We start from the raw sequence: 26,083 nt of genomic DNA, 5'->3' as shown, positions 1-26,083 counted from the left end.
TAAACAAGTTGCAGGTATTGTGACTTATTATTAAAAGAGAAGGGGTGGGAGTTTATAAGTTTCTTCTCACTCCTTTTCAAATATGTATTTCTATGTTCAAATGTTTTGCCATATTTTTTATTTTTTGCATATTCAAAATAAAACAATCAATCAATCAAACCATCTGTCAGTGATTTCTTTTAGGACAACAATGTGCATATGCTTGTTTTTAAGCCAGGATAGCAGCTATGGCTATATTATGTGTTACTGCATGTTTAAGCTTGGCAGCAGGGAGCCAACACATGACAAGAAGAGGGAACCAGTTTGTGATGATCAGGAATCAGTTACACACACACCTTATTATCATCAAGCTTCCTGGTACATCACAATTGTGTTTCAGTTTCAGAGGGTTTTGTAATTATGCATAATTCTGATTATTACCCTGCAATGAATCAATCTCTCAAGAGCTCCTAACTCTATGACCTTTTCAACTCAGTAGTAAACAATATAAAAGGCCTCTCTTGCATGTATAAAAGCGGCTCAATTGCCAAGAGATACTTTAACAGGCAGAACATAATTTCCTTGTCTGTTGAACATCACAACATAAGACACCATTTAGGTAAATCTATCCTTTTTATTAAGGCCAGAACAGTTCCGTCTACCACAGTACCAGAGTGGGTCATTGATTTATGCTCGATCGTGTGGGTGTGAGGTGACAGTACCAAATGTCTTATAAGCAAGCACTGACATGAGCTGTGATATATAGTGTTTTCTTGTCTGTGAGTGTGTGTATGTGAATTCTTTCTGCATTGTTTCATGTGAATATAAATACAATGCGCCCATAATAATCTATGAGAAGAATGTTTGTGGTTAAGATGAACCAAAACCTAATATGGAGTATATAAAACACAAGACACAACAGAAAGAGCCTTACGGGTGTTTACTGCAGCACGAGTTGCTCAATCCTAGCTTGAAGTAGTGCGGCTGGTTTTATATAGTGTTTTCTTGTTCAACACAATGGCTCATTAAATCGTCATCATATGATTGATTCATCCCTTGATGAAATAAAAGAAGAGGAGCTGGCATATGGATCAGATTCCAGGACGTTTAATAAGATCTCATGTTTTTATTTCTTGCTGTTGGTTGTGCGATAAAAATCTGTCTGAGTCTTCATTAAAACTTGTGGTGTTGCTGGTGACAACAGCTGCGGGTGCAATAATGTATATAATCACTTCTGCTCTGTCTTGCACATTTTTATGGTCTGAATATTCATTCGTGTGATTTCGTGTGAAGACCAATGTGGCGATGCTAATTGAAATGAAAATACCCAGCTCATCTATCACGTCCAGTGTAACAGCTGCTTTTCATCACAGTCTTCGGACTTCTTTCGTATTGAGTGGAAACTCAAAAGCTTGGTTGAAAAAGAATATTTTATATCAAAAGCTGCACTGAAGATGATCCATACCATATTTTCACATCATGAATTAACCATCCAGTTAAACACAGTGCTGTCATATGGAGAGAAAGATACGGTACAGAACTTGTGGAAGTAACTTTCATGTGCTATTAGGTGAGACACAATCCAGTGTTAACTCGTTATTTAAATGTTATTTTTCTGTATTATTTCATTCTTAAACAGTTTTTACAGATGAGACAGGACACACACGTATGAAGTGTAAAGAAAGAAAAACTTTATTGATGTTTCTCTTACACAAGTCAACCATTACATTTCAACATACTGCGGTTTACAAAAATCCAAAACTTTCTCGCAAACAAAGAGCATCTAAGGAGAAATTGTTAAAATATCACATCAGACATACGATAAGAACATTTTATATCAAAACGGTGTGAATTAATTCCCCACTTGTCACTCTTTTTTTTTTTTTAAATTAAAAAGGCACATAGGGCAGCGTTCTGCAACAGGTTAAAAACCCACCATCATGCATGCAAGCACAATTTACCCATTTTGTTTTCAACAAAAATCTCCTTTGGGATTGAAACAAATCCACTTTGGCTTACATCTGTATTCATATTCAACCCTCAGCTCTTCTTTTTTGGGGAAAAATACAAAAAAATATATATATGTTGGCAACAAACCCACTACTCACCACAACACACACACAAACAAAGCAAAATCAACAAGAACAATCAAAGTAAGCAAAGTATGAAATCCTCTATATAGCTATAAGAAAATCAATAAATCAACATTAGATAATGTTGTGAGTAAACACTCAGTGAAATCACAGACGCACACACACTCAAACTCTCTCTCGCTCTCTCTCTCAGTATTTATCTAACTCCCACTCTTTTTTGCTTTACCATTTTCTTGCCCCTCAGCGTCCTCTTGTTGGCCTCCAGAGTTACCCAAGTATGTAGTTCTGCGAAGGACTCTGGGTCAGCCTGAGGATGTTTTCCTTTCTCGTTTCTGTTCTACTACTGAAGACCTGCCACTAACCTCCTCTTTCTACGAAAATGCCTGGAGGATAGTTTAAGCTGAAATTCTTTCAACTGTTGTTGTGAATGAGACAGAAAAACACGTTCCACTGATCTTACGTGTTCTCTTGTCAGAGGGTTAGTTGTTTTTGTTAAAATATCAGATCATTAGCAGGTAGCAGCCAACAGGAGAAGCTGACAGGCCCTTCTATTGTCTCTCCCATACGTCACATGAAAGCAAAGAACATTTACTGATACAGTAAAAAAGGAAATCATCGTCATATTATTCTACATTTAACAGGATTCTGTCAAAGTGCACAATTGGGGCTCTCAGTTACAGAAAAAAAAACAATAATAACCAAGAAAGAGATATATTTAAATACAAGTAAAACAAAGAAAACATATTAAAGTTATATTCACAGCAATATCTCTAGTCTATCAACACCAATTGTAGTAAAAGGTGACCTTTACTGACCATGAGCCACATCATCCTTGTCATTTAGAAGTCCCTCCCTGTGTGAGTGCTACACCTCCACACACCTTTAGCTGACCAGTAAAGACACATGCACACAAACACACCTGGAGGTATCTACGGTTACCCCGAGTTACATTTTTACGTGTGAGTGCACATGTGAGAGGTGCGTCAAGTGTGAAAAGTTCTATTGACAGAAGCTAGCAGTAATGCAATGCTTACACTGCCACTCTTTGATAAAACCTCCTTGGCTCCAACAAGCAGACCAGACCGAGTCATAAAAGTCACATACATGCATACATACCAAAACATGCACACCACTTATTCAGAGCAGTCTTCGAAGTTTGATCTACAAAGGCTTCTCAAATTTATAAAACCACCCACAAGCCCAGTACACCAATGAACTAACATTGATATGGAACAGACACGCTAAGGCAATGTATAATACAATGAACATTCAATTATATAAAAAAAGACAAAGTATAACTTAAAAAAAAAATAAAACATGTCAGTAATGAGTGTAATAATAATATTTAGTACGGAGCAAAAATAAAGCTTAAAAAGGGAGATATCACTGTAGATCAGAAAATGTGAGGTGATGACACAGCTGGAGCAGGAAAAAAGGAAACATTCACGGGAAGTGAATCAAAGATATGTCGAGGAAAAAGGAAACAAGGGAGAAAAGCTAACACCGGCGATTTTTCAATATTTTTGTAGCATCTGCACTCTTTATCTCTTCTCCTAAGCATGCTCTGGGTCAATGCATGAGACCAACTGGAATTTATGACCGTTGATAATGCGGGAAAACAGCTGGCTGACTGTTTCACCCCTTTTTTAGGTCATTTGTGGTATCAAGGAAAAACAAACAGAGGACAGTACTTTTTAATATTTTTTACCAGTACTGTACTGTATGTATAACTATATATGCATGGAGTGCAATCTGACCTGGCTGCTCACCATCTGTTTTCTTTAATTCTGTCAGATATGATGCATTACTTTCCACCCTTGTGCAGTTACTACTGATTCAAGGAACATCTGCCACGTTGATCTGACTCCACTTTAGCTCAGGTTACAGACAAATCATCAGCATTATCAACCACTGAGCATTTCCATTGGAGGACTACAACTATAGTGTAGAACAGCAAAAGATTCAGAGTGCCAAAATTCAGTACTGCTACATGATGCTGCAGGAAAATAAATTAGCTCAACGGTACTGTGGACTGAACTACTAAATGTGCCTGTTACAAAGAAGTGTGCTCTTGTCTTTGTGCTGTACATAGGTTCAACTTGAAGAGTTTGTGTGTGTGTGTGTGTGTGTGTGTGTGTGTGTGTGTGTTGTCTGTGTGATCGTTATGGTCAGAGCCTGTGGTACTTGTCATTGTAGCGGTGGATGGTTACACAGCCATGGTAGGAGATCGGCCGAGGCATGGCCGCCACCCCTGTGATGATGCCTGTTGACGGGTCGTAGCACAGGATGGTGTCTGTTGCTTCACCACTTTCCCCTCTGCCACCAAGGATGAAGATCTTACCGTTGCACACCGACATGCCACAGCTCTCCTGCAGGGTGGCAAATTACAGATTGCAGTTTCATAGTATACAACCCCCTCTTGCAGCTGACAAACAGACAAACTACAGCACCTACATCTGTGTTTACTATATTACCTGTTTGTTGAAGGTGTGAACCACATGTATCCAGTAGTCCTCTGCGGGGTCGTAGCAGAATATGGACTTGGTCAGTCCACCGCACACATAGATCAGGTTGTTGAGGGACACTGCTGTGATACAGCGCTTGGCGATGGGGATGTTGGCCCGTAGTAACCAAGTGTCCGTCTCTGGATCATAGCACTGGACCTGTGATTAAAGTTATGTGTAATTATTGTTTTTTTTATTGTAGTAAAAGAGAAATAAATAAAGACATACTCTCTTCAATGTATACCATGTGTGGGGAAATAAAATGAAAAAACTCAAATGTATGTGAAGCTCATTCTGTGACTGTTTGAGGGCAACACTCAAGTTTGACTTGTGGGTTTTGCATACAATCCAAGCATTCTCTCACCCACGTCTCTTTAAAATGACCTTCTTCCGAACAGTGCTGTCTCTGCTGACAGCTAACGCGAAAAACACAACATCTCACTCCGATAGACAAAGACTGCTGGTACTGATTTGAATGACATTGTTAGGAAACTCAAGAGATAAGCAGTTCGAAGGAACTGAAGCCATCTCAGACTCTAATCCCTCTTGGTCACGTAGACAAACAGCTGGAGAAATTAAATCAGATTGTTGTCTACTTCTTAGTATGCCTGTATCTGTCTGTGTTGTTGATGTTTGTTTTCCTGCACAGACATAAACAAAAAACTCCAGTTGAACTGCCTTAACCTCGTTTCTTTCTTCATGTACCGTTCTCTATTTCCATCAGCTTCATGTCAAAGCATGTGAGTGTCATCTCATTAAGTTGTTACATTTCTATGAATGATTCATTGACGAACTTGACTTGAAACTTGTTACCATAGAATAAACCTAGCGTAATCAGGATCAACCAGACTGACCAGGATATCTAGGATCAGCTCAACTAACAATCAGTGATGTTTGACAGGAAGTTTAATATATTGTAATCATTTTCTCCGGCCTTGTTACAGAGGATTACCAATTCTTGGTCTCTGAGACCACAACAGTCCTCTAGGCTTAATTTTCTTTAGTTGCCAGGCGAGAGGTACATAAGTAGCCCCTATTAATGTATAATACATCTATATAAGCTTATTTAGCCTATATAACACAGCCTTATTTAAATATATAGCACTCCTGACACCAACAAGTTAAGTTACAACTCACTGAAAACAACCCACTTTGAAATATCTGAGACAAAAAGCACCACAGCTGTCATCACTATGTGCTTAAATATGTAGTTAGGGGGTGCACACATCTCTTTCCCACCTTGTCTGAACAAGTGTCGTCGTCTGGCCCTCCTCCTATGACAAAGAGCTTGCCAGCACAGCTGGCCACGGCAGGAGAGCTAACAGCCTCTTTCATGGGAGCCACCTCTGTCCAGCGGTTGGAGAAGCAGTCATAACACTCCACGCTGCTCAAGCGGCTCTGCCCATCATAGCCACCTACAGCGTAGACCTGAGGGCAGACACACAAACAAGATATGAAATTTGAGAGTTAAATTATAGGGAGAGGGACATTATTAGTAATAAATATGTTCCTACACACACTATGTGCACAGAAACACAGTTGTATTCAAGCTTACTTGTTCATCGGTATGAACGTCAGCACTTAGAGAACCGGTCTATCAGGTGCAGGAAAAAAGGTGACGTACGTACTTACTGCTCTTTTATATGTAAACACTACCCTAGATTCCCTAGAGTGCGTGTGCTAACCTTGACCTTTGTCAACCGTCAGTAAGTACATACCAATATATTGAGCCACAACAACAGCAGTTTGTGAATCAGTGTTTTGTCATGTGGTGTCATCATAACCTGTTTTAATTCCCGCTGGAGTTAACATTTAAAATAATATTTTTAAGCAGAAGCCACATTTTGTTTTTTAGGATAATTGAATCAGAAACACTAACATTAAACAAACTGGAAGGAAAAGGCATTACAAGCTGGAGAATAGTGTTGACATACAAAACGCACTCCAACAAGGAAAAAGAGTTTTAAGAGTTTTCTTTGGAAGGAGATAATATGTCAAGAATACACAATGAGTAGTGTTACTGGTTATGTGCTCATCAACATGCAGGTCTTATACAACAGAAAACCTTCGGGCAGTTCCTGCCTCTCCACAAAACCTCAAGCATAAACAAGTGCAGAGGGCAAAGAGAGGAAGGGAGAGAGAGACAAAGAGACAAAGAAAAAATGGAGGGAAAAATGAGGAAGCAAAAAGAATAAGTGGATGGTTCACAGGAATATTTGCATTCAATGCCTGGGCAAATTGATAGTATCACTTCCTTTGAAATGAAAACTTGATAGAGATCAAACACAACTCTTTATGTCATTTTCTTCAGAATATCACATGCTTGTTCCAAAGAAGTACTGCTGTTTACATATGTCATTAATTACAACAACATCAAACTAGACTCAACTATTTGGCGGAGGGCAGCTGCCACATTCGTAATTAACTAAACAATCATGGCCATGAAGGAGATTAAGACAAGTGTGCGATACAGAGAGATTTGAAGGGTTAGTTTCACATGATTTTAAGCCATACAGGTAATATTTGCCAAGATTTATTGTCCGAAACAGAAATTAATATATTCTTCATAATTTGGGTGAACCAACCCTTTAAGGCTCCACTGAGGACATCTCGCCAGCTTGTTTGAAGAAGAAGGTGGTGGTGAGGTGCTAGGGCCCCTGGATCATTCTTTTCTTTTCACTCTCACCACTCGGCACTCGCTCAATAAAACACCCCTCATGGTTTCGATACACCATGAAAGTGTATGTATATGAATATAAGCACATTCCACATCAGCTCGATGATGTTAACACATACTCTATACCGACATGAAGTATGTGGCCATCACATAAACGCTAAGCCAAACATGATTCATGACCCTCTGTGGACACACTTGCTAACCACTGAACAAGCATCTACGTCTTATTTTATAAACAGGTTCAAACACTTACAATGGCTGAATGATTAACTGTTTCCTTAGCCTGCAGACAACTCAGAGGTAGCGACCCAGATGCAGAGAGTGAGTGGCTGCAGGGGGAAAATTGACCGAGAGATTGACTGACAGAGAAACACAGAAACAAAGAAAAAAGATGGAGAGAGAGAGAGAGAGAGAGTGTTACAGAGAAGAAACAGTGAGAGTGAAACATTATGATAGATGAGAACAGCCGTCACCAAGTGCAGCCATAACAGGGAGAGGAAAACAACTGGTGACCTATTTTTGCTTGTACTGTATGGCAACAAGACCAGTTCAACAGGACATCACAGACTGTAGGACACTGAGACGTTTATGTGGGTTCTCATATCCATGTAAGAGCCAGCTTTGGAAGTAAGTGAAAGGACATAGTAAATGGAGGGTGTGCACATTGTATAGTAATACAAATGAGGATGTTCGTATGTGTGCAAATCAAGAAGTATTTGATTTATCAACTGAATATGTAAATTGTTAGCATGGTGGTGGTGGAGAACGAGGAGGAGGAAGTCAGTGTTGAGATTGTTGCATGAAAGCATGGACATGCATACGTGCTCATTATACTGTGGAGGCTTGTTTACACCCAGCCGTGTTTCCCAAAAACCTAAACTGCTGCACATCAAAAGGGGAAATTACAGACTGAAGGAGGAAACAACACAGGAGGAGGAGGGGGAACTGAATCTTAAAGTGACTGATGGTATGTTTCAGATTACTCTAGAATCTGGAATGAAGATGTAACAAAAACATTCACTGGAAAGGTTGTTCCTGGATGTTTGTTTGTTATATAGAATGCCAGAGAACTGTCAAACAAGTATGCACCAAAGATACAATGTAAGGCCATTTACCAAAGAAAATCTCTTAGTCAGTATCATTAGTCTGTAGTCTAGTGGGTAGGAACTAACAAAAAGCATCAGAAAGAATGAAGCTGAATCGAGTCTGTGAAATAAAAAGAAGGAAGGAATCATGAGATGGGGAGGACAAAAAAGAAGACAAATCCACATGTGTGCCACAGATACAGGAAGTGGCTGGAGACCAGAGTCTCTCCTGGGATTTAAACATGTCCAAGGAATGTGTTTTTCAAGAAAGGGTAAAAAGTGTGTGTTTAAGCTTATATACTATGAAGCACTATATACCAATCATTGCCTGAGATTTGTTATGTGTGATGCCTGACCAGTTTAACTCTTTAAGCTATATGCCTTGGACTTAAATACACCACATAATACTTCTACTATGTCGTCTAATTTTAGCATCAAATAATTTTTGCATGAGAGTGTTAAGTCAGCTGCAGATCAGTTTAAATTTCCTTTAAAGCTCCATAACTAGGTATTAGAGTCAAGTTAAATCGCAGCCGTGTCAGCACGTCTTGTTTTCACCATACCTTGAGACATGACTCAGCTTAGAGTTAATTACTGACTTTTATAGCCACAGTGTGACCATCCAGCTGATTACCTCACTGTTGTGGATGACCCTTGTGTAGTTTAAATGCACGCATGTGTGTTTGTTGTTTGTGGCAAGGCAACTAAGCACTTTGGGTGTTGTTTTGAAGTCATAGAAAATTCAATACAGATTGTCCACTAGAAGAACTCCCCCCCAAAAAATTATGTTTGAAAAATTGCTGGAGATGACAAGAACTCCCCCTTCATGAGTCATCCTTTCTGTAAAAGTAAACAAAGTGCTGTTTTAGCCCAAAGCGTACCAAGAATACTTGCACTTGTGTCTATTTTCTTTATGTGTTCATTTGTACACATGATAGCCAAAGCACACACAACATATTTGTGAGTTGTGGTGTGATAGTCTGAGTCACCTCTGTTTATGCTCTGTCTGCTTCAACCGCCACAATCTATGGCTTCGTTCTTCTTAACACATAATTATAGTTCAGAGACTTTTCATGAGGTACTCATGCCATTGTCTTACAGGGGGTCAATATTTGTTTTGCATAAAGACAACCACATATACAAACAATGTTGATGCTATGAAATGAAGATGGACTTGACTGTCTGGTTTAAGAACATTCAAAACACAACAACATGTGATTATGATTATGAACATTTTATATGGTATTTGTTTCATTTTAAAAACCTAACCTGGGACAAAGACCGTTAAACAAATTCATTCAAATCTAATGATAGTTTTCTTTCTTGTAAGTAGAATGCAGCATACCATAGGAACATGAACAGCCTTGTACTGTATATATTTACAGGCCGAGTGCGCTAAATAATGCCTACATATGCAAAGATCAGTGTGTGTTTACAGGCTTATCATCAGGTGTTCTCACAGCCATGTAAGGCCACTTCAGGCTTATGTGATTGAGCAGAGACACGTGAAACATGATATGGGCAAGTTGACTAAGCTAGTGCTTAACTTGGAAGTGAGGTGCTGGCACAAGTCCATTAAACTTCCACTGTCCTCAAACCAGAAAGTCAACCTAGCCTTGTAGTAGAGTGTGTAAATAGTAACAGCTCAAGAGCAGAAGCAGTGATCGATGGCATATGAAATAAGTGATAGAGATATAAAATAGAATGGGTGAACCAGCTGCACTGCTCCAGCAGCAGAGGTACTTGTTTATATGCTGCTTTTAAATAACGATAAACTTCTCTCTCTGTTAACACTGCTCCTGTGTTTCCAGGATGTGTGACATGAGCTGGCATCAGTCATTTACAAACCCTGAGGCAAAGAACCAGATGAGTCAAACAAAACAAAAGAAAATAGACATAATTTCGCTCCTTGTCATAAAGTGCTTTCATGGATCCATATGGAAGATAGCAAGCTATAGTAATATGTGGCTGGAATTCCATAGTGATGAGTAACACATGTCTAAGACTAGATACTTAACGTCAATCATCACTAAGTATGCAAAGCCTATGTTTAAAATTGTTTCAAGCCTGCAGGAAACACAGTGTGTATTGTGTAACATTGGAAAGAGATAATATTTCGAAAGGTATAATTTTTTAATGGAAGGAGGGTTAGGTGAAGGGGTTGCAATCAGCACCACATTGCCTTTCTACACCTCTGAAGCATCCTCACTCAATTTTTTGTAAACATACATCACCAACTGTTATTGAAGTTATACATGCTGGATTTGTACTTTAGTATTAGGAGGCTACAGTGTAGCAACAGAGTCACGCATGTAGCCTCCCTAGATATACTTCTTTAAAAATGTAACTATGGGACAATAAATCAGGTTGTGCATACATGTGGCTTGAGGCCCCTATCCTTACCTTGCCCAATAGGACGCCCATCTTGTGTCTCCAGCGGCCTTTGTTAAGAGAAGCCACTCTGATCCAAAGGTTGAGCTGGGAGTTGTACATCCACACGTCCCTGCTGTTGATGCGACCACCTAAAAATAACAGTGTCACATAATAGTTAATATTCAAGACAATTTTGGGTTCAGAAGAGGCTTAAAGTAAATTTAGCACTAGATAAGTGTATGTTTTAGTCCAGTTGATCTAATATAAAATAAGCTGTCTGTTAGGCTGGTTTTGGATTGTGTGTTCGTGTCAAAGTATTTCAGGATGTCCTGATTAGTGTTTTATCTGTGGCAACTTCACTATTTAAATATATGCACACACACACATAGTATCTTGTAGAAAACACACACAGCTAACAGAGATACAGTATGACTGAGTGTGTTCTCTGTTGTTTCTAGGCAAACATACATTTTAATAGTAGAGAATAATAACAGTCACACGATCCGGCTACAGTATCTAACAAGCCCTGACACATGCCCTCGTTCTCTCAATAACACCCCCCCACCACCACTCCTCCACCACCAAACACACACATACACACACACACACACACACACACACACACACACACACACACACACACACACACACCTGTCTGTTTTATCTCCACAGAGTGAGGGAAAAACCTCTCTGATCTTTTAAAAAATACAGTGGGTAGCAGAAGTTAACTTTTTGGGTTGAATAAAAGATGAATCAAAACCAGGAGAAACCAATTGTCAGGTTTAAATTGAAGAGGAGAAATGTGGTATTATCTAAAAGTTATATGAAAAAACAATTCAGAATCTTTGTGTGATAAAATTTGGCAGCAATCATCTGCTCCAACAGTAAGTTCAAAAGAAGCATGGTGTAGCAGTACGGGCGCAGCATAGATACCAACAAGACTCAACGATATAAACGGAAACGTCTGTGACAATCTGTGTTATTTCACACCAGGACTTAAATTGAACACAGGGTGGTGATATCAGTTAATAAAACAAAGATTATGGAAATAAATAAGAACACTTCAAATCATGCCTCTCCCTTTAGAGAAGAGTGTCTGCTATTTGCTGCTGGGTGTTTTCTTTAGACTGAAACATGTGGGTGGTTATATGAAGCAATGATAAAGGCATAAAGATACCTGCCAATACAAACAAAGACGTCTAAGCCTCTTTTGTATTCACATGAAAACAAAAAGTTTTTTTTTTTGTATTCTAAGCCAACTGACAGACAGGTGGCTATATAGATTAGACTTGTGTTTCATCCTAATAATAAATACAAATCACATCCTTGATAGATCATTTAATTAAATAAATCAGTGGCTACAGATGTCTACCTCTTCTGGTTTTCACTAAGGGGGTAATTAGTGTTCAGTCATTTTTAATTCACCGTAGTGCACAGACGAAAGGAGACACAGGAAGGAAGTTAGTTGCAGCTTGTGTCTGCTCAATAATCTGCTGGATAATGGAAGAGCCAGACAGTCTGCTGCCCTTGAGGCTTCTGTTTGGAAAGACTTGTATGAAACCTGTTGATGGAGCCGCAACACTTCAAAGAAACCCTTGTAAACATAGGAACCTATTAAAAAGAATTGCTACCTTCAGAAAGAGGTCTTTTCTCACCAAAAACTCAAGTTGCTCGAGTCCCACCAGCTCACACGGGGACTGCCAATGCTGCTAATCACTGTTCTTAAGGAACAAGAGGTGCTGACTTTAAGAGATTCCACAATGATTTGTGTGACAGAAACACATTGCTGACAGGTTACATACAGATAAATTGCTAATGTGACTAGAACATGCTCCTCTGTCATGTGTGACACAGTGACATGGGTTTTGCATCAGTATTATCCAAATGAGTTGAATTTTCTACAGTGGAGTCAGCATGCTCACCCTTGATCCGACAAAGAGGCCGATGTGAGAAAGTGGCCTGAGTCCATGTCCCTGTACAAAACCTAAGAGCTTTTGTATACTCAATTGAGTCATGTCCCATTTAAGACCGCAGCTAACTGCAGCTGTGCTAGAGACTGGAGGCCCTCCAAGGTATTTGCGCCAGTTCCCAGTGAGGGAGTGGGACGCACGGACAGAATGCAGGTATGTGTGGGAATGTAATCAGAAGAGTGCGAAATAAATAAAGTCAAGAAAAGTGGATTAAATGTATCAAAATAATTTAATAAAGATAATAATATGCTATACAGTAATGTAGTAGTAGTTTGTATGTATGTGTGAGGGACAGAGAGATGGAGTGTGTGTGTGTTGGAGAAGGGGGGGCTGTTATGTTGACTTTTCCAGGCAGCGCTTGAGGGTAGATTGATAGCAAACACGTGAGGCACAGTGAGAGCATATAAAATCATAAACACTGCACACTCCTTGCCGAAGGGGAGAACATTCTTTTTTTTCCCCCCCTTCATCTAGGTATTTTTTCTCTCTTCTCTCGATCTTTCAACGGCTGTTTTTGTCCAGTGGTGTTTTGCAGCTCATATAAAGCGTGTTCGAACACGAGCAGTCCTAGAAGCCACATTGGAACTTCTGTCTATGCATATTCTAGGAAACTGCTAAAAAAAAAAAGAAAAACTCTCAAGCTCCATGTTTTCAATTCATATCAGTGTTTGGCTTTAGAAACTACCTTGACCTCACCAGTTAAGATGAATGATGTAATATTAATGTCTTGCTTAATCTAGATCTTTTTTTTTTTTTTTCACCAAAGGAGGCTTACGCCACACTTGGCTCATGCTCAAGTTCCAAAAATGAAACAGCCTTGCCAGGAAGTACTGAGAAGTATAATATCTTAGATTTTGTATTTCACAACCTATTGGTGCAGCATGAAATCAAAAAGGGATGTTAGATTGTTACATCATGGAGATCCTAGAAAACCGCTGAACCGATAGAAAAATGATGACCCTGATGATAACAGGAAGAGAGAGACTGAGCTGGCCAATGAAGGCCTCTCTCAGCACTGAGCCTGGAGTGTGCATCCAGATGTTGCTCTCATATTTTCCTACAACTCAAGCAGGCTGTGGCTGTAAAAATAACACAGGGCAAACATCCACCACGGCCTTTCCTGCCACTCCACTAGGGAATTAGATGGCCATGCATGGACGGACACCGACCGTGTCCGTTAAGTGTACACGAGTGAATTTTTCTTTTAGGATATGACACAACCGAGATTATACAGAGTCTAAATACAGAAAAGATTCATTGCACTTTAGTTGGTGTTCATTTCGAGTCTTGATAGCACAATTCTTTTAAATTGTTTGTCACAAATGCAGCGAGATCTTACCTGACACCAGAATGTCATTGCGGAGGGCGCAGACAGCATACTCTGACTTAGTGAACTCCGGTAGTTTGGCCAGTGATTTCCACTCTCCTGTGACTGGATCATAGCATTCGGTGTAAGGCAGGTTGAAGCCCCCCACTCTCTCGCAACCCCCCACAACCACGATCACCTCAGAGTAGCCAGTTGACCTGCATAGAAGTAAGCAGGAAGGGTAAGGCAGAGGGAAAGACGTGGCAAATTTAGAGATGGATGGGGGAATAACAACTCAAGAGCATGTTTATAATAAAGACATGGTATCTCATTAAAATACTAGATCTGTAGCCCTGTACAAAATGAATTAAGCACATAAACACCTCCATGTCAACACTTTTCTAATTACAGACGGCAGACATTTGTCAACCAGAGTGGATTTTTTTTTTAACATATCTTTAAGGCAGGCTTATGGTTACAATGAAGACATCAATCTAGGGTCAAACAAAACACACTTGGGGCTGGACTTAATCTGACTTTCCATGATTACAAAGCTCTCTTATTGTTGGCTGTTCATAACATGCCATGATTATGACTGCATTTCCTACGGGGGAGCTAACTAACAACGGCTTCTTTTCGTATTGTACAATTTGGAAAATACTAATGCCATGTAAAGAGTACTAGAGGTAAAATCCAGTGTGTTTTAGATACCACTCTAAGTACAAATGTGGCACAAATGTTTCTTTACATTTGCCCCACATTTCTCTGTCGGCTTATGTGGATCAGACGCAGGTAAGTGGTTTCACAAGTTATACATCTAAGAGACAGTCAAACCCAGGAGCGGCTTTATATGCACGTGCCTGTTCGTGCAATGTCATGTCTGCAATGTCAGATTCTAAAGGCTTCCAAAGAGAAAAGAAACCCAGAGCTGAAGACACACAAAGGGGAGAAGCAGGCATCTGTTGCGAGCAGGAGCAGATTTGGCCCTCAGGGCAAACGAAGCAGACAGTGCAGGCGTTAACTGCCTGATTGGCTTGCTGATCTGGACAGATCTGCCTGGATACTGACACAATACACCTAAAACACACGTCACACAGGCTTAATAACTGACAACTGCTCACAAGCAGTTTAACCCTTACAACAGGCCTAACATACAAGAGCAGCTGCACTGTTGTTTGCTGTACAGCAGGCTACCATATGGTCAAGTTTGTGTCTCATTTATAATGTTTCAGTCAGTGCAAACCTTTGTCCTCGTCTTCAAACAAAACAAAAAAAACCCACATGAAATAAGACACCATTTTGTAAATAGGTAAAAAGTGAACAGGTGGGCAAGACACTCCTGACTTTACATCAAAACACACCAGTAAGGTGAGATAAACTGCTGGTATGATACCAAGACGTAGCATTTCATGATTGCCATTTCTTGCATCACATCATCTCGTATCGTTCCAACCAGACTGTGTACGGACATGCCCTGCCTCCGTCATTATCATTTCCATTTCAAAATAGGTTACAAAACACGGCACAGTCAATGACACACTTGTCTGTTGGGCACAATAACACTCCCTGTCTTTCTCTCTCTCTCACACGCACACAACACACACATTCACACGCAGCGACAACAACAGCAATGCCAAGAGCACTAAGTTCATGCGCAGGTTGTAACCTCTGGCTATACAATGTGGGATAAAAGATGGACTTACTGCTGACATGTTTTCTTATCTTACACTGACCTCTGTCCTTGGAGTGGTTTATGTGTTTTAAGCCACAAAAGAAAAAGATCAAAAGCTAAATTTGTTTTCTTTTAATCACAAAAGATCTGGCACACAACAAAGCACAGATAACAATCACTCACTATTCACGTGACTACGGCACAGCATACAATATCAGCACTTAATCTGACAGGTCATGCTACATTCAGAAGCCAAAAATGTGACAAGATAAACTGACTGTTGTACATTTTTTTGTAGAAAACATTTCAGTTAGTAGTCAACATTTTATTTACCTGCGTGGACGAGTTCTGGGTGACATCATTTCATTTCCGAGCACGTGGTAGCGTCTGGCCTCGTGGAGAAGTTGGTAGCACTCTGGAGCATTTTGGATGAGCTGGTCTCCCTCCACTGTCTGGACAAAGTAGTTGGGGTGCAAAAGGGGCAGGCGCACGTTTTGAAGCAGGGCCTTCAGCATGGGTTTTCTGTTCTCCACATTGTTGTACACCCATCTCATCACCGCCTCAAACACCACCTCCTCCTTACCAATGGACAGCTCATCACTGCCAGTGTACTCTTCCAGCTCTTCCTTGCGTAGGTCAAGGAACTCCTCATGCTGAGCCACCTCCGAGAAGTTGGCAAGGGCGTAACTGCGACAGCGGCTGGCTAACTGCTTCAGGGAGTGGGCTTCGGCGAAGCGTTGGATGCCCAGGCAGTTGCACGGATCCAGCTGGTCCTCCAGGAACTTGGCACAGGCATCACGCAGTGTGGTGATCTGGAAGAGGCTGGAGGTCTCAAAGAGGAACTGGACGTTCTCTGTGGTGATCTTGGCACGGCCGGTGTAAACATAGGTGAGGAAGGAGTCCATAGCTTCAGCCAGGATACCATTGATCTCGACCAGCATCTCGCGGCTCTCGCGGTGATCGTTGCAGAACATGGCTCTGAAGTAGGAAGAGCAGGCGGAGAGCACAGCGCGATGACAGGGGAACTCGCGGCCCTGCACGCTGATGACAACATCAGTGAAGAGACGGCAGTCGCGAAACTCATTGAAGACCTGCAGGATGCCATCTGAGTGGGATGAGCCAGAGGAGAAGTCCAAGACATCCTGACTGGCTAAAGTTTTGGAGTCAACCTCAAACACCTTATAGGGACAACAACATGTATAAAAAAAAGAAAAATTGTGACGTTAGTCAGGTGAGAGAGAAGCTGCAAGACGGAAAACATAGAAAATGTATGTTTCTTTAACAGCACCTTGCGTTTGACAGCTGGTGAGTCTCTGATCCCAGAGTCCTCCCTGTTCATCCTTCTGCCCAGAATCAACACCATCTTGCACCACCTTCAACTTAAAGATGTCCTGAGGGTGGAGAGCAGGAAGTATGACGCTTTTAAATTTGACTTTATTATGGCATCCTGTCACATGTGTTAAGGGAGTAGTTATGAGGTCATGAATTCAATAGCAACCTATTTAGACCACTGTAGTGCAAATTAAAAACATTCACTACAGACAAACAAAGCAAAGCCACAAACCATGTGTTGAGAATAAAACAAGTGACTCCCGCAAACATTTCTCTCAAGCATTACTTCATGGGTTCAAGAAAATCAAAAATAATTTATTTTTCCATGAGGAACTTCATTCACCTCCTCGTGGGCTTTGTTTGCGGGAGTCACATGTTTTTTTTTTTCTTACTGCTAAAATGTCTTGCATCATGGTTTCAAGGAATGAAATCTGAGCTGCTCATACATTATCACTGCTGCGAAACAGTTGTGCCCTGCAGCACAATGAACTGCGAGAAATGGAAGATGACAAAGAAGCACAGGCGGGAGAGAGGTTGAGCAACGGTTGGAAGGCAAACCTACATGTCAGTCAGGTTTGTTTTGAAAGAGAGTGGGGGCAGGGATGCTATCGGACACAAGCAAGGTTTAATCAGTAAGTGCAAAGTCAGTGCTATAGATTGAGTCATATTTTCTTGTTTTAGTTATGTAGTCACAAGACTTTTGTCTCTGGAAAAACAAAAACAAAAAAAAAACAACAAAGGTGCTCCATGAATTTGAACACCAAATCTCAAGTTCTTGTAGATATTTGCTCAAAACATTAGACTTATCTTATCTATGGCCATGCTGCCCCAGTTAAAGCCTTTGCTCCTATGTGGTCAATTATCTGAGGATATTTTTAGACTTTGGCTCAGGCTCAGCAGACTCAACCTATTCACGTGCGTTATTTACAAGCAAGCAGCAGCACCTCCTTGGAGACATGTAGACTTGAGGACAGGTTTATCCAGAGGTGTCTGACGCACTTTTTATTGACCCAGTGACTAATATCTACTGAGGAGGAATACATTAAAATGACATAGCACACAACAAATAACAAACAATGAAAAAAGAGAAAAGATTTTATTGAAATGAAATGAAATTGTCTTATTGTTTGCTGTTGTCCAGGTGTAATAAAGACTTTTAAATTTACAGAGGCTTATGACAAAATAATACACTCATCGTTTATTGTTTTTTTTTTTTTTTTTGCTATTTTAAAAAGTGTTGAAATTATTTTGTATCTAATTATTTAAATACAGATGAAACACAACCAAGTGAAGTGTATTTAATATATATGTATGTATGTTTAATATACTTCTTTAATATGCTATAATACAGCCAGGTAGCTGAACGGGCGGTAAACAACATGCGCGTGCTTCGGTGTACCGGACAAAGGAGACTTGCCTCGTGCCGACCGTTAGCCCTTGACAACACACTTTTTTTTTTTTTTTTTTTTAAACAAAGTATCCGAGCCGTTAGTGTCTTCAATAAAATGTGACAAATCCCAAATCTAAAGTCACATAAACCTTGACAAAGTCTTTTGTTACAGCTAGTTAAAAGTTGTTTACCTTGTGCTGAAGTGTCCAGATGAAGAAGCTTCCTCCTCAGTTGCAAGTGGACGAAAAAAACAAAAACAAAACAAAAAAAAAAAGTATGGAGGAAAAATTGTATCTGTACCCTTTAAAGAGTTTATCAGTATCTTTTACAATATCTGCCTTCGAGTATTTATGGCAAACAGTGTAAGCTGATATACCGCCGGGAACATTTTTACTTTCAGGTGATAACGAAAACAAAGAGCTCTAACTAGCGAACAGTAAACACTGAACTCCATATATACTTGTCAGACGAAAAAAAAAATAAAATAATCCAACCCACTGCGTCCACAGCTGGTTCATTCCGGTGCATCGTGGGTAATGGAGTTCAATCCACAGTCGACGCTTACTTTTTTCTCAATTAGAAACTACACTTCCCAGGAGTCTCTTTTTCTCCACGTGGCTGCCTTTGTTTGCAAACAAACTTTTTTTTTTTTTTTACTGGAGAAAAAGTTCATAACAAGAAGTGACAGCGGGTTGAGCAATACACGCAAAATAACACCACGTTCATAGCGTTACTCGGGCAGTATTTACCGTAAATAATATAGTAAAACGTCATTAAATAGACCTAACCTTAACGTATACTTTTATACTTGATATATAGACATTGAAGGCCAAACAAAAACATACAAGTCATATTAATGTGTCCAACAAAACAATAAAGCTGTAATGTGATACTATGGACACGTGAGATGAGGATGAAGTTAAGCGTGCCCTGTGCTTTTTTTTTCAGGTGAGGAGGGAGGAGGAGCTAAGTTGGAACAAAGGATGTCACAACTTCCTTATTCTGTTGAAAAATATTTCTGAGAGCTCCCAACTGAGTTATGTGGAAGAGACCACCATGCTGATCCAGTTTACACTGGTTTGAACAACGTGCTGTACCTCTGTAGAAGGAAATATATTTATTAGAGACACACAGTGCTGTTGTCCTTTTACACACCAATAGTGTACACTTATCACCAGTCACAGGTCTTTATCTTTGAAGTGACTCAGATATAATGAGTCACCAACAACAAAATACACTAACTGGCAGTTAGATGTGACAGTTAGACAACACACCTGCACTTCAACAATCAACTTCAGTAAATACTCTAAACTGGCTCAGGTGTGGAACAGGTAGGGAAGCTGAGAGCGGAACATAGTTTCGACCTTCAGGCACCTGGTGCAAGAGTCCACCAGAACAATACCATGTAATCAGAGAGCACCATCAGGAAAGATATAGCATAATAAGACTCACTGCCAAGAGCTAACCTGTTTATGAAAAACAGATAAATCAATTTAGAGCAGAAATGAAGCAGACCACGTTCGGGTGGTGGAAACTGATACAAAAATGGCAAACAATAGTGATTTGTGGGCATCTGATCCAACTGCAGGTGTCAAGAGGCCGGCAGTGAGCACGAGGAGCAGGCGTTCAGAGCATGTGCGAAGGGAGCAAGGCCTTACTGATACCAAACAAACACATCTGCTTTGTGGCAGTGAAGAACAGTGACACAGTCCAGTGCACAGGCAAACACATCCCTCTGCTGTTGAGTTGTTGTACCTGTTAGAGATGGCACAGAAAAAAGTCCCTGCAGACAGGGTGTCTCGTCATGAGTCATCACTATCCACCACACCTTCCTAAATGCCATGTTCTCTCCTTGAGTGCCTTAAATTGCCAAGCCATGTGTTAATGTTCTTCTTGGACATCCAGTTTTAGATAAGCACAGCTTTTTGAGGGCAAATGGACATAAGTGCATTGTAGCTATGGCCATAAAACCGAGTGTCAGGTTCTAACCTGGCTTTTACATTACATAATGATTATTGAAATATATATTATAAAATACATAACTGGGTTGTAATTTCAAAAAATTGTATTAAAGGTGCCTCAACAATGAGACACGAACAGGAAAAGAGTAATAAAACCCTTAAATAGATAGATACACAAAGATAGTCATCATAGGTATCATTTAGGACAAGAATGACAAAGAGTGTGTGTCTGGGGTAGAGCAAACAGCACATCATGCAAATCATGCAGCATTCAGGGCTGTATCTACTATTGAGAACACACAGGGCATGCCTCAGTTTTAGAGCTTATGTTCTATATTTACAGACAAATTACACACAGTGTTTTAGAGTCACTATTCTTAAATTTTACTGCTGTAGGCTTAAAAAAACAAGACAAAATAAAGAGATTTTGTGCTTTTCTGCCATAATTACATCATTGGTGTTGTGGACAGCAATTTGAAACAGCTTATATACACAATATACAAAAACATACACAAACAAACATATTTTCAATCAATACAGAAAATGTGAAAAATAGTCCAGTATTTTCGGTCGGTTAGGGAAAATCTAATCTAAGCTGGGTACCCTTGTAGCTGCATCTTTATTTGTTTCTGACGACAACTGAGAAAGCATGACAAATGTGTAAATCACAAGTAATTCCACTATAGAAAAATGTACATAGACATATAGACAATTCAAATTTATGAATCTGTGACCCGGCTCAGTCTCTTCTGCCGGTGCAGCAGCTGCATAAGTGTATCAGAGATCTCCCTGTACCTCAGCCCATACAGGTATGGAGCAAAGGCCCTGGGCAGCAACATTAAAATACACATATTGACTGTGCTGACCCACACACGGACATCTAGGGTTATGTCTGTCCTTTGGAACAGGAAGAGCTCTATGGCAAAGACAAAGCCAGGAAGAAAGTACAGCAGAAGCAGGACCCCATGAGCCAGCAGTGTGACCCGAGCCCTGGAGAAGCGGCTCTGCCAGATTCCTTGGGTCTTTGTCACCATGTAGAGGCGAATATAGCAGTAAAAAATGAGCGTGGCACAGATAAGTGCAGCTACAAAGAAGTAGATACTGATCCCCATCGGATCCTGGAAACGAAAGAAGCCAAGGGAGATGAGGACCAGACATACAGTGACCTCATCTGCACCTCTTCTCCCCTGAACCTCCATCATGATCACCAGGGTGAAAGGGTACATGGCCGCCAGCACCCACACACCAAGCAGAATGCGATGGGTGCGGACAGGTGGAAGACGTTCATGGTAATGGAGAGGCCAGCGAACCGCAGCGTAGGTGTCCGCCACCATGAGGGTGACAGTGAGGATGGCACAGCAGTAGGTGGTGACAGTAACGGCTGTGACCAGCTCACAAACCATCCAGGGTAATTGAGCTCTCATAGTGTTACAGATCATTGTGATCAGGTTGAGGATGAGAAAGAGTATGTCTGCTACCAGGGTGTTGGCCACCAGGAGGTAACGCGTCTCCTGACGCAAGGCGCGGGACAGAAAAATGCACACTAGGAGAAGTGGGTTGGTTATCAGGGTGGCCAGAGTGATGACTGTGGTGGGGATGAAAAAGAATTCTAGATGCCACCTTTGCAGGATGTCCACCCAATCCTGAGTGAAGTTTGCAATCATTGTTGATGTCGTCATTTTGTAACGGAGTAACGGATGCTCTGATTGAGGTGTATTCTATGGTGAGCTTCCTCCAGTAGCTGCCTGAGAAAGAAAATAGATTATAGAGTAAAAATAAGTATGTCATCTTTAAAATGAAAGCATGTAAATGCATGCAAATTTTTATGTATAAAAAAACACAGAATTTTCTAGAAGCAAACATTGCTCTCTACATAAATGCACGTCAAAGAAATAGTGACTCTTAAACAATATCTCTGGTAGCTATTCATGTATATATCATATTGATGGCTGGGCAGACTCAGCAAATTGTATAGGTTATAGGTTCAAAATTCAAATATGATGTTTTCCAGGCCTGGACTCTGCCTCTATGGCAAATCAAGACAGATGCAAATCAAAGAATAACAACACAACTGACTGACTGTAGTTACAGTTGGCATAAACTGATCCTTTTATGAATTCTTCTGAATTTTAATATAGACACATTAGCCTTTCAGATAGGGCATCAATATGATATAAAATTAAGTTTTTTGGTATTGTTATTTAGGGACTGATGTAAACGTTGCCACGCCTTTAAATGCTTACAAATACTCAGACAGACAAAAACAGAAAATTGCTTGCTTCAGTCCAAACTTTATACTGACACGCTATTGACAAAATATTGATTGACCAAAGGTACGTTTTCTTACCTGATGTCCAGAACAGAAAAACCTCTCAGTATTGCACATCCATTAAGGCGGACGCTTCTATAAAATCAATGGGTGTTTTGTACGACTTGTCACACCCGGCTGCCTTATCTGATGATCTTTGTTGACTTATTCAGGTAATATAGGCATAGAGAAAGCCATGGCCACTTGCCTGTCACATAGTAACAGGGCGGTACTTTTATCCTCTCCACTCCTCCTCATACTGTTTCTTTTTCAGCGTTTTCTACTAGATGTTCTTTGGAGAACTGAAAAAAAATCGAATTTCTTCTTAACCTCACTGCACCAAGCAGCTAAAAAAAAAAAACTTTCTGACATCAGAACAAATGTATTTATTCATACAGGGTACTAATTCTTTCAGCCTGATGACCTGATGCAGCCACTTGGATAAACTTCAAACCACCGTTTATCCGCTCAGTCTAATCTGTTGCTGTCATCATGGGTACATTAAAAAGAGAACTAGCTACGTAATGATATCCGCAATATCACGCTTCCATGTGTGTTTTAGATAAGGGTTTTCTAAAGAACCATGATGACAAACCTGAGTTCAAACAATGTTAAAAGGAAACATTTTATTGATCATCAGACGTCATTTTGTGTCATCATGCAAATTCTTCTTTTAATGAGCTCTCAGTCTCTTCTCCAATGTCACTTCTTTCTCCTCTTCCTGTATCCACTTTTTCCTCCAGTCTCTTCATCTTCTTCATCCTCCTCCTCCACATCATCGTCACCATCAGCTTCAATGCTGCCCCGCCGCAGCTCCTCTTCCTGCCATTCTCTTGCCATCAGTCTCTTAAATACATCATACTCCTCCGATGACGCCATGGCAACATGTGCGAGGAAGGTGTCCTGGTCGACGCTAAGGACGCTATCCAGTTTGGGGTTGATGATGGTCGTCTGTCCTTTCTTGTCCGGGGTTTGATACAGGCCCCTGCGCTCTAGAAAACAGTGTCGATGACGCACCTCGTCCAGAGTGAAACGAAACAACCTGGACTTCACCATCTCCGCCTGTTTGACACCCATTCGGAAGTAGACGTACTGTGGAGAGACAGGTTTGAATGTTAGAAACAGCAAACATTTATCAGTTTGGAATGACAAAAAAACATATAGCTGATAACCTCACATAATATTTTTAGCTATATGGCACACATGGGATTATTAGTGGCTAAACAATCAGCTCAGGTTAAAAGTAGCACAAAACCTGAAATGTTCCACAGCCAAATCTTACACCACTTAAAAACACCACTGTGATCCAATCACAGCCAGTTGCCTAAAAGATGTGGAGTTTAATTATAGCCACCAGGGAGAGCTCTACAACTGTGTCCAAATCCACACAACTGAGCAGGTTCAGAGAACGTAGTGTGTTGATACTGGAAAAGCAACAAAGTGTAATCCAAAAAAGTTGTAATCCAAAAAGTTAGTATGCATACAAAACAATGCTTGGTTTTAAATGTGCTGTTGGTGGACACTACTGTCCCATAGTGCAAGGAAAGGGGTGAGATAATCACAGCTGGATTAATTAATCGAATTATGGATGGTGACGGACGAGCTACAGGAACACCTGTACAAACAAATATCTGAAGTCATCTAGTCTTGTGTCATTTGCTGTTAGCAAAAACAATAAAGTATGCTGCTTTCTTAGTAAATAGTACATACTTGTATACAACCAGTGTCTAGTTTGACTGGGACAGTGTATGTGAACAGGATTATGTCTGCGTGGCTGTTGTGTTTTACAACTATGGCGGCCTTAGATATGATGTTTGATCAAGTTTTGAGGAAGTCAATAAATCTGAAGTCTACCATGAGAACAACACTTCACCATGTGTAGTTTAAAGACAGTTGCCTGTTAAATTGTATTCAGCTTCTATACATTTCAATTTAGCCTGAAACTAATAATTCCTCATTTGTTTTGATTTGTAGATTAATCATCAAGCCTGTAAATTAATGAATGAATAAATGAATCACAATTTTTCCAGGGCCCAAGTGTATGTATTTCAAGTTTTTGGTGTTAATTATAATAAGTCTGTAAACACTTATTTAGTGCCGACTGTGTCCCAGTTACACGCTGACCTGAAATTTGTATTCCAGATGATCCAAGTTTTCCACTACTATAGCCGGACTATCTCTGAGGATGTCTGTGACCTGCTGGATGGTGAACAGGCACTTCTCTCTGAGGAACACCACCACATGTTTTACCGTCTTCACAGGCACAGTCAGGAGCGGAGGGTAATAGGCCACCAGTCTCTGAAGACTACCTGAAGGAAAAAAAATGCTAGTTTGATTATCATGCAGAGCAACTCATTAACACTTCCACCTGAAGCAATCATGATCTCACCTTCGCCCAAACCTAGTTTCCGCAGGTTGCCTATGCGCTGCTGAAGCTGCGATTCCTTGACAGTATAAAGTTCAGGACATTTCTCCAGCAGTTTCAACACAGTGGAAGGATTGAGGCCCAAGACAAGCAGAGCTGTGAGAGTCGACAGAGCATGTTTGGCTGCACTTCTTTGCGTGACTTTGGACAGGGTGTCATACATCTGCTGTGCCTGGGTGTCTGTGAATCCCATATCAAGCAAAGAGTGGAGGGACAGCTCTGTGGCTGGCTCTCCAGGCGGAGGACTGAGTTCATGGCTGCGTTGGGCTGACTGCAGAGGGCTCTGGCTGGTGGAGGAACACAACAAGCTGCACCTGATGTACCGAGGCTGGAAGAGGGATCTGAACGCAGAGGAGGAGGAGGAGGCTTTTCTCACGGTCCACCTGAGAAGCTGAAAGAAACGATTACGTGCATGCTTTCATTCGTGTTGTTACGCTGTCATTAGCCTGTTAGCAAACATGGAGGTTACAGCGGAAGTTTGTCGTTTCTACGACACGTTTAAAGTACGCGGCTCGTTAAATTAAACGTTTCACAAAGTATTCATTCATATTAATCTGAAGAAATGTCACAGTCAGCATGTTTACAGCATTTTGATTCACCTGACGTGCAGCAACCCGGGTACCCATGCTTCTCCGTCATGAATATACCTCCGTGTTTTAACTTCAACCCAGGACAAGGGTTCCGCTATGTGCTGAGTGAGAGGGCGCACAGCAAGAGTATGAATCCGAGATTTAAATGTTTTCTCTTTAGACGGATACTGATCATTACTTAAAATTTTACCAGAGAAGAAAGAAGTCACATTTTAGGATTTGTGAGCAAATTACTATGACAAATCCTGATAATTTGTCTAAAATGAGTCTTTTTTGCTTCTTGTTGCTTTCTTTTAAACCTAAAATCTTATTCTCCTTATATAAATTAATCTCATCTACAGTATATGTGACTATATCTGTAATTCACATAGTAGAATATTAATGATTGGTTGTAGAAGCATTTTAACTCCACGTTTTG

General features: G+C 40.5%; 3 protein-coding genes across 3 annotated transcripts; all 3 read right to left on the bottom strand.

Moving 5' to 3' along the window:
• Positions 1-1,849: 1,849 nt before the first annotated feature.
• klhl24a (kelch-like family member 24a) lies at positions 1,850-18,855 on the bottom strand. Its single transcript, XM_010731145.3, has 8 exons — positions 18,573-18,855; positions 16,948-17,050; positions 15,993-16,837; positions 14,021-14,205; positions 10,742-10,860; positions 5,816-6,004; positions 4,547-4,735; positions 1,850-4,441 (listed from the first exon to the last, which is right to left on the bottom strand). The coding sequence occupies exons 2-8, from the start codon at positions 17,020-17,022 to the stop codon at positions 4,241-4,243; spliced, it is 1,803 nt and encodes a 600-aa protein (XP_010729447.2). The 5' UTR covers positions 17,023-17,050; positions 18,573-18,855; the 3' UTR covers positions 1,850-4,240.
• A 2,070-nt stretch (positions 18,856-20,925) lies between these two features.
• Positions 20,926-22,942, bottom strand: LOC104919219 (probable G-protein coupled receptor 148). The gene is made up of 2 exons (XM_010731177.3): positions 22,690-22,942; positions 20,926-22,087 (listed from the first exon to the last, which is right to left on the bottom strand). The coding sequence occupies exon 2, from the start codon at positions 22,019-22,021 to the stop codon at positions 21,062-21,064; it is 960 nt and encodes a 319-aa protein (XP_010729479.3). The 5' UTR covers positions 22,022-22,087; positions 22,690-22,942; the 3' UTR covers positions 20,926-21,061.
• Positions 22,943-23,256: 314 nt separating this feature from the next.
• Positions 23,257-25,745, bottom strand: mterf4 (mitochondrial transcription termination factor 4). Its single transcript, XM_010731146.3, has 4 exons — positions 25,675-25,745; positions 25,040-25,466; positions 24,775-24,959; positions 23,257-23,742 (listed from the first exon to the last, which is right to left on the bottom strand). The coding sequence occupies exons 1-4, from the start codon at positions 25,699-25,701 to the stop codon at positions 23,353-23,355; spliced, it is 1,029 nt and encodes a 342-aa protein (XP_010729448.2). The 5' UTR covers positions 25,702-25,745; the 3' UTR covers positions 23,257-23,352.
• Between the last annotated feature and the right edge of the window lie 338 nt (positions 25,746-26,083).

Source organism: Larimichthys crocea, chromosome XII (genome assembly GCF_000972845.2).
Source record: "Larimichthys crocea isolate SSNF chromosome XII, L_crocea_2.0, whole genome shotgun sequence".
Lineage (NCBI taxonomy): Eukaryota > Metazoa > Chordata > Actinopteri > Sciaenidae > Larimichthys > Larimichthys crocea.
This window is presented reverse-complemented; position numbering and strand designations above follow the sequence as displayed.